The sequence below is a fragment of the Papilio xuthus genome, unplaced genomic scaffold (assembly GCF_000836235.2).
Source record: "Papilio xuthus unplaced genomic scaffold, Pxut_1.1 DF827570.1, whole genome shotgun sequence".
Classification (NCBI taxonomy): Eukaryota; Metazoa; Arthropoda; class Insecta; order Lepidoptera; family Papilionidae; genus Papilio; species Papilio xuthus.
The window spans coordinates 2148780-2157672 of NW_013531079.1; the positions used below are offsets into that span (position 1 = coordinate 2148780).

The window sequence follows — 8893 nt, forward strand, 5'->3', positions numbered from 1 at the left end:
AAGTAAGGCATGCCATTACCGTTATGAAAAAATAAAAAAATGAATTCAATTAATAGATTATAAACATAAATTCAAAAATATTTATTTAAGAAACTTTTACCTCAACATGTTTGTGAATGTTGTAATAAAAGTATCAAGACATAGAAATCTCAGTACACAAGATATAAGACGAATGATGCGATTAAGTTGAGCAACTCGAAGCCTTGATAGTTGGACGTACAATTGCTTTACTACGCTCCTGTTCGCTACATGCATTATACATTATCAAGTACGCTACATGGCATCAAAAACAAACGAAATACGTAAGATATCGTATAAAATTTAACAATATGCTTCGAAATTTCGTCCAATTTATACTATAATATCACCACTTGTTTATTAAAAAGAAAAAACGCCTGACAGTGACACTCATAACAAATAATCGAATAGGCTACACATGCAAATAGTTTTAGAAGATCACAACTTGTAATAATGGCTGGAAAAAATAAAGTCTCTTAAACATATTTCAAGACAGACTTCAAGTAGAACTGTACCTCGGTTTATGTGTTTAAATATGACATTAAAAAAATCAAGTAACTCAAACGTCTTTAAGAGTAAGGTAGTCCGATATAATTCTTTTTTAATAAGCCATAAATTTATTTGTTGCAGATACAAAAGAAATCCCAAGAGTTCTAATCCCCGATGACATATCTACATTAACTACAGAGTACAGCAGTGAAGGGACATTTGAAAATTTGGAAGATCAATCCATAGCAAGTGATTTAGATGATACAAGAAATCAAGAAGATAGTAATATAGAAGACGTGGAAATAAACGACTCAAATAACATAAAAGCTTTCAATAAAAGTCAACCTTTTAGGACACTAGAAAGTGCTTCCAGAGTGATACTTCAAGCTAATTACAATAATTCTATAAACGATGTGTTATATGAAAGGAAACCGGAAAATATTTCTGAAATTACAAAGAATAAAAAGAATACAGAAGAGAACGTTGTTCGTTCATCTATAAATAAAAAATCAAACATCAGAGCTCATATAAAATATGATGAAGTTACAGGTGAATTGGTAAATGAAGAACATCCTTGTCAAAGAGAATGTATAGAAGGAGATGAACCTATGATTTGTCATTACCACTTCAATCTTGAATGGTATCACACAATGAGTAAAGCTTGTTATGACTGTCCTTACAATTTAACGGATTGTAATAGAATTGATTGTATCCCAGCTGACGGTATGAGGAGAGCGTTAAATGTTATTAATAGAAAAATGCCTGGTCCTGCTATTGAGGTAAATACATTTTCTTAACAATTTGATACTTAAAGTGGCAGTGTTGGGCTGATCAGTCCTAATCAGACTTATAACGTATTTTTTGTTATCTTGGGGGAAATATTCGTAAGATACTGTGCCTTTTGGGGGAAAGATGAGGTTATATGAGGTAACTACTCACTATAACACTCGGTGACCAATCTCAAGGGCGAGTACGAAGGTCCCGGGATCTCCAATGGAAGATTCGACAATGTTGCCAACTTCCCGTAAGGACTTATACGGTTTCGTATTAGAATCGCGCCAAATGGAGGATAGAAACATCTATCTTCTCTGTAACTAGCTTGAGTTGTATTGTTTTTCTTATGATTTTTTTTATTTCTAGGTTTGTCATAATGATATCATTGTGGTTGATGTGGAAAATGATTTGATGACTGAGAGCACAACAGTACATTGGCATGGGCAGCATCAGAGAGGAACACCATACATGGATGGAACTCCATATGTGACGCAGTGCCCTATTTTACCGGAATCAACATTCAGGTATTATTAGTTTTGATATCGCGAATACTCAGTAATCCCATTAAAATTATAAACAGCTTTAAATTGGAAAAAAGCAGGCCTTTTTGGAAGAAAGAGAATAGAAATGTTTAACGGTATAGGATAGAAAAGGATAAAGGATAATATGAAGCTTGTCCATCCTTTTTCGTAGTATCGACCGAGAATTGTCATATTCTTTATTGGAGTAGAAATTATTTTCTTCCTATAAATGAGTATTGTATAATTTATAATGTTCTTAAATTCATCAGACAATATATGGATTTTTCAACTATGTTTTAGGTATAAGTTTAACGCAACACACGCTGGCACACATTTCTGGCACTCACATTCCGGTATGCAGAGAGCAGATGGCGCAGCTGGAGCTCTGATCATCAGAAAACCCAGGACTGTGGATCCTCATGGCCAGCTTTATGACTACGATAAGTAAGTTTGCAACATATCTGCAATATTAGCTGTTGCCCGCGACGCCGTTGGCGTGGAAATAAAGATGGTCTAAATTATTACCTTTTTTCAACGCTGAGACTATGAGTCTAGGTTTTACATCCATGCCAAAATTTCAACGAGATCCGTTAAGCCGTTCTAAAAATACCTTCTCACAGTCATCTATACATCCAACCAATCGTATTTATAATATTAGCAAATGAACTATTGACATTGGTCGTTGTTTAAGACAGGTGGCTTCATTATATGCTACTGAGAATACGATCTGTGGAATACAGAATTTTAAAGATTTAGAATTAACAAGGTTATAATTGTTCCATAGCTCAAACATAATCTATGACAATTTATTAGACCAATACCTTGACCTTTTACATATATAACCTTCAATACATTTAATTACATACAAAAGTGTCCAATAATTATTACTGTAAATCAACTGTTATCATTGTGACTTTGATTCATCGGATTTATGGCATCGGCTTTTAGGAATTCCAATTTATCTAAATTACTAAAAATAATGGTTTTTACCTTAAATAATAGAAGTAAAGTAATTAGGAAGTTGCCTTTTAGTTTTTTGTTACAAGGCCTCATAGCCTCAATTTAATTGTGATAGATAACTAAAGATGACAATTTAGGTCGTCTCAACTCATTTGTGTAAGAAATAATTTAGATTAATTTACAAAATAATAGTTGGTTATGTCGAGAATATTTCAAGTAACAATTGTATAACGTTAATCTGATTCTTGTCCTGTATTAAAAAAAAAAACATATATCTAGATTAAATATTCAAATTACAACTGTAGATCACATTTTGACTTATGTACTTAAATAGCAAAATAAGTTAAACTGATAAGTACTGCGACATCAAGAGCAATTAACAAATTGTGTGATATCTCGGCCATCAGGCTATACATGTCCCCACCTTGATTTGGCTTGGCCATAGTCTATCACGCTGGGACATTGCGTTTACTGAAATTCGAAATTTGAATAGGCACATATAGATTTTGGTTCGGTCATATCAAGCACTTAACTGCACCACCGAATTCGCTATTACAATGACAAACTCATTTGTTTCAGGTCAGAGCATGTTATGATTGTAACGGATTGGATTCACGAGTTATCAGTGTCTATGTTCGTCGACCATCATCACTCAATCGGTGACAACAAGCCTCCTACTTTATTGATCAATGGTGTCGGTCGATTTAGGGTATTTAATGAAACCAGCGAACCTAAATATATGAAAGCTGCTACATTTAACGTTGATAAGGTGACTAATACAATATTAAAGAATAAGATAGTTCTTTATATCAATTTTGTGATCTTAGAGTCCAATCGCCACCTTCCGAGTACTTTTATAATTATTTAAACGCTCAGTGACCAACAGTGGCACTAAATATTGAAGTTAGGTTGGTGAAAAATGGCGTGGATTCAGGAGAAGTGGAAGCTTTTAGTATCAAATATATAGTCCCGCTTTGTTGCCCAGTAACACGCCAGGAATTTAGTTACGGATAGTGTTATATTCTTCTTTTCTTTCAGGGTTATAAATATCGTTTTCGTGTGATCAACGCCGAGTTTCTCAACTGCCCTATTGAGTTATCGGTTGACGACCACAACATAACAGTCATTGCCTCAGATGGTTATGATCTGGAGCCAATAACTGGTAAGTTTGAAGATGTTAATGCAAAAAAAAACTTTAAGCGCTTCTTCGACTGAGCTGTATGGTCAATGTTTCACATTGATAAGCTTAATAAAGTCAACAGAACAATTACGTATTACTTGTAATTATTTAAGCATGGAATGCAGCTATTCTACAAAGAAATTAACAACTAAAATATTAATTTTAGTTGCTTGACTCCTTAACAAACTTTGTTTAAACTTTTAGCTACATCTCTGGTGACGTACGCCGGTGAGCGATACGATTTTGTGCTCGATGCCAACCAAGACGTTGCTAACTATTGGATACGATTCAGAGGCCTCATGGATTGTGATGAAAGGTAAGCATGTTAACCGGATTTATTTATACAAGAAACGTCAATCGGAGTAATATTAATAGTTGTCATAAGGTTAAATGTTGTAAAACACTTAACAAAATATTTTTTCAATATCGGAACAGAGTATTTACTAGATAATATAACGAATGATAATCATATTAAAATTTCTTGCAGATTTACGAAAGCTAAACAAGTAGCAGTATTACATTACGAAGGAGCGTCCGACGTAGAACCAGAAGGAGATCCAACATGGGAAGAATTGCATAATGAAGGACTGGTAAGCTTAATGATTTCTGTAGAATATATTTGTACTGATTAACAGACAGAAATGAATGAATTATGCGACAAATATAGATACGAAAGCCTGAAGCTCTAGGCAATGGGTTTTTGTGTTATCGACTCTTTTTATTTAAGCGCCTAATAAATTAATAGAGCATATATTCATTAAAAGATCTCTAAGGATTGATAGTGGTCTTGAATTTAATTTTTATAGCTATCTTCATGATCCTAACAGTAAGTCATTGTTTCCAGCAATTAAACGCATTGAACAAAGGCGAAGAGGAAAATGAAACGATAAGCGTCGCCGAAATGAGGTCGCTCCAGGGCTACGACGACAGTTTGAAAGAAATCGCCGATTATCAGTTTTATGTCGCTTATGATTTCTATGCCAAGAATAATTCGCATTTCCATAGATCGCCTTACTATGGTTATTACCAAGGTGAGTTACAGTGTTAATATTGCTATAGCTTTTATGGTTGGTCCTCATAGAAATGTCTTAATCTAGTCCTTTTACCAAACAAATTGGCACCAAAATCGATCAATAATAAAATTGTTTTGTAAACCAATAAATTTTTAATTGAGCCATCGTTAAAATTGTTTTGTGAAGTTGCTAATATATTGTTTTTGTTTTAGTTCCACACAAGGACAATCGTTTATACACACCACAACTTAATCACATCAGTATGAAGATGCCATCCAGTCCACTCCTCCTAGACAGGCCTTCGCCAGACAACTTCTGCAACATGTCTAGCATCAGTGAGGATTGCAAAGAAGGATATTGTGAATGCTCGCATGTTTTATCAGTCAAGAAAAATGCCGTTGTTGAAATTATCATAGTCGATGAAGGTGTTACTTTTGATGCCAACCATCCTTTCCATTTACACGGACACAATTTCAGAGTAGTAGGAATGAGACGTCTAGCTAATGATACGACAATAGAAGAAATCAAAGCATATGATGAGGCAGGGTTGTTAAAAAGAAATCTAAAGAATGCTCCACTTAAGGATACTGTCACAGTACCAGACGGGGGTTATACTGTTATAAGATTCAAAGCTGACAACCCTGGATATTGGTTGTTCCATTGTCATATAGAGTTTCATGTTGAAATTGGTATGGCTTTAGTATTTAAAGTTGGTGAACATAAAGATATGGTTCCTGTACCATCTGGTTTTCCTCAATGCGGTAATTATATACCAGATCATAGTATGGAAGCTACAGAAAAGCCAAAGACAGACAGTCAATATATTTCTATTAATCATTGGTGGCCTGTCGTACTAATGAATAATAATAGTACTTCGTCAGCATCATGTTTAGATTCTATCAATGCGTTAGTAGTGTTATCTTGTGTTTGGTTATTAAAATTAATTATTGATACGTAGATATTAAAATTCATTGTATTTACATTTAAGATTTTATTTCGTAAAACGAAATCATTGGCATTATTAGATAAGATTTTTTTTGTACTTACAAACTTCAGATCCAATCCAATATTAGTTTATTTTTTATGATTAATATTTATTGGTCAGTACTTATATTTATTTACCTTATTATTTTATTAGCAACTAAAACCTTCCACGAGACATCTCTCTCATGTCATTTTAACACTGGAAGACGTATATCTTTAATAACATTTCAATTGTTTGGACTTTTGTGAGACATTATAATTAATTAATAAGGAACGGCTTAACTCACGTGATAGCATCGACTAGTTTTAGACCCTAACGGAGTTCTTCTTCACGGCGAGTGTTTCGATCCCCGACAGGTCCGAAATTAGTCGGTTCTATCACCGGACCATCATACATGAGTAAAATTGTTCTAATTAATTTATTTTAATAACTTTATTTATAAAACAACCATTGTAAGATAGTATATAACTATTAGTTTAACAGTGGTAGAGCCCGCTTTATCATCTTCGCACGAATTAGCCCGGTTCGCCCGGTGAAATACCACGACCACACAGAAGACAGGCGTTAAGTGGAAGCAATTCCGCGTTTCGTCTGATGAGTGTGCGTCCCGGAGGCCTAATTTAGTCCTCTTTCCCTTCCCACCCTTTTTGTCATAAGGAAAGGATGGGAAGTGGAAGTGGACTCTTCGGATGAGAAGATGCATGGAAGGGGAAAATATTTTCTTTCTGTGCATCCTCTCGTCCGTCCATTAAAGGTAGGCAACGCATACGCAATTGCGTATGTCTATGGGCAACGGTCACTTCGCTATTTTAGCGATTTCAGGTGGCCGCTCGCTCGTTTGCCACCTTATGATATAAACAAAAGTATTAGAATATGACCAATAAGCAGGTTCTTATGGTCTGTACAAAATTGTTCGCAAAGCGAGAAATGATTGTCATACTTAGTATTACTCGTACAAAATGTGCATGAACATTTGAAATTAGTAATGAAGTCTAGATGTAGATTCTTAGTTGAACGTGCTTATTACAATTTATTATATTACTGATGTAAGTTGAGTTTTGGACTCCAGCTTAGAAATCTTTACTCGTACAAGTATTTCTTTTAGATTTCCTCGTAAACAAAATTTCGACTTGTCAAATGAATCAAAGTCATTTCAAGAATTTTTTTTGTAAAGAATTGACGATACAATGTCGTTGATGATATGTGATATTACTTAGTTAATGTAAGTTATAATTTTAAGTTACAGTTATTTTTTATCAATTGTTAAGTATTTTGCAATTAAAATTGTATTACGAGAATCAAAATTGTTTTCTTTTCTTACTGAAACTAATGTAACCTAGAAATCTTGAAGAAACAGAGACAACTAATGTTTTTACATAAGTCATCATCAGCTCTACCCGATTTAGTTGTGATTAGGCCATTGTCAACCACGCTGGCGCACTGCGTTTTGGTTAACTTTACACATATCTTTGAATTTCCTGATGCAGATATGGGCAGGTTACTATACCATGTTTGACTTCACCGTAAGGATGTCGTATAAATGTACATACATAAATCCAAAATCGAAAAAGACGGTAGGATTCGAACCCAGGTGTTGCCGTTTACAATTGCTTTACCCCTGAGCCATCGACGTTCCTTAAAAACAAGTGAAACACGTTAAAACTGAATTTGTCATTGCAAAGTTACAATTCCAATTAGTAATCAGATTTGCAACAATGTTACCAGTGTGTTAACTTTGCATACGTTTTTACAAATTTCCGTGCAAAACCATTACAGTTCGGAAAAGTTGCCTACCGTTGGACATTTGTATAAAGTAACACGTACATTGTATTTTTTTATTTCATCCACTATTCTGAAATAAAAAGGTGGGGCGCTACTGTAAGCGATTTACTACAAAGTTATATTGGTCGGGAATGTGTAAAAAAACTGGTGATTAAGTGTCGAAAGCAAATCAAACGTGCATCTTTAGTTAAAATAGAAACAATTCAAGTCGCGTACCGGTTATGAAAATTGAAATACAACTTTTTTATTTAGATTGTAATAATGGGATAGAGACAATTTCATCTTGGCTTTAGATGTTTTTTAACTTATAATGACAACAGAGTCAACGTCGTTCATCATCAGCTCACTATACGTCCCCATTGAGGGGCTCCCAGCCTACTCTAATTCGGGGGTGACTAGGCTATAGTCAACCAGTTGTGTCCCGGGGGCCTAATTTAGTCCTCTTTCCCTTCCCACCCTTTTTCTTATAAGGTGATGGGAAGTGGAAGTGGACTTTGCGGATGAGAGGATGCTTGGGAAGGGAAAATATTTTCTTTCTGTGCATCCTCTCCACTGTCGATTAAAGGTAGGCAACGCATATGCAATTGCGTATGTCTATGGGCATCGGTCACTTCGCTATATCAGCGATTCTGGTGGCCGCTCGGTCGTGTGCCACCTTATGTTATAAAAAAAAACACACTTATATATATATATATATATATATATATATATATTCAGCATGTCGCACAATGGGGACCTACTACATCTAAGTTACGACGAAAGCCACATGTCCGGTGCGCCGTGGTATCGTATGTTTAATTTTGTTTATTCATACGCTGCAGATGCGTTCATATTTGAGTGAACGTGGAAATGTATAGGAGACGTGTAGCCGCGATGCATATGAAAAAGGAATGAACGGAATGCATTTATTATGAAGACGTTCAGAATATTTCACTGTTAAGGATTTTCGTATTTTGTTATTCTTTGAGTATTCTTAGTGGGTGCTTCTGTAACTAAATCGACGCTAAAAGTTACCCTTAGTGATTACTCAATGCAACTAAGTGCTATAAATGTTAGAACAGTAAATCAAATATTCAGTGAACTTACCTTCTTCCATTAAATTTATTTCAGACACAGTGTGGCTTGTCAACCATAGATGTCCACATTAACATATATCGGACTTGACATGATT

General features: G+C 34.7%; 1 protein-coding gene across 3 annotated transcripts in view; it reads left to right on the forward strand.

Annotated features, from left to right (window-relative positions):
• Window positions 1-6488, forward strand: part of LOC106118678 (laccase-4) — a 52809-nt gene extending 46321 nt beyond the window's left edge. For all 3 annotated transcript variants that reach the window (XM_013313389.1, XM_013313392.1, XM_013313390.1), the window contains exons 3-11: window positions 649-1286; window positions 1648-1805; window positions 2103-2246; window positions 3342-3531; window positions 3801-3924; window positions 4147-4258; window positions 4430-4532; window positions 4787-4973; window positions 5168-6488. In XM_013313389.1, coding sequence (XP_013168843.1) covers window positions 649-1286; window positions 1648-1805; window positions 2103-2246; window positions 3342-3531; window positions 3801-3924; window positions 4147-4258; window positions 4430-4532; window positions 4787-4973; window positions 5168-5913 — 2402 coding nt within the window. In that variant the 3' untranslated portion in view covers window positions 5914-6488. The remainder of the gene's footprint in view (window positions 1-648; window positions 1287-1647; window positions 1806-2102; window positions 2247-3341; window positions 3532-3800; window positions 3925-4146; window positions 4259-4429; window positions 4533-4786; window positions 4974-5167) is intronic.
• The last annotated feature ends 2405 nt before the right edge of the window (window positions 6489-8893 follow it).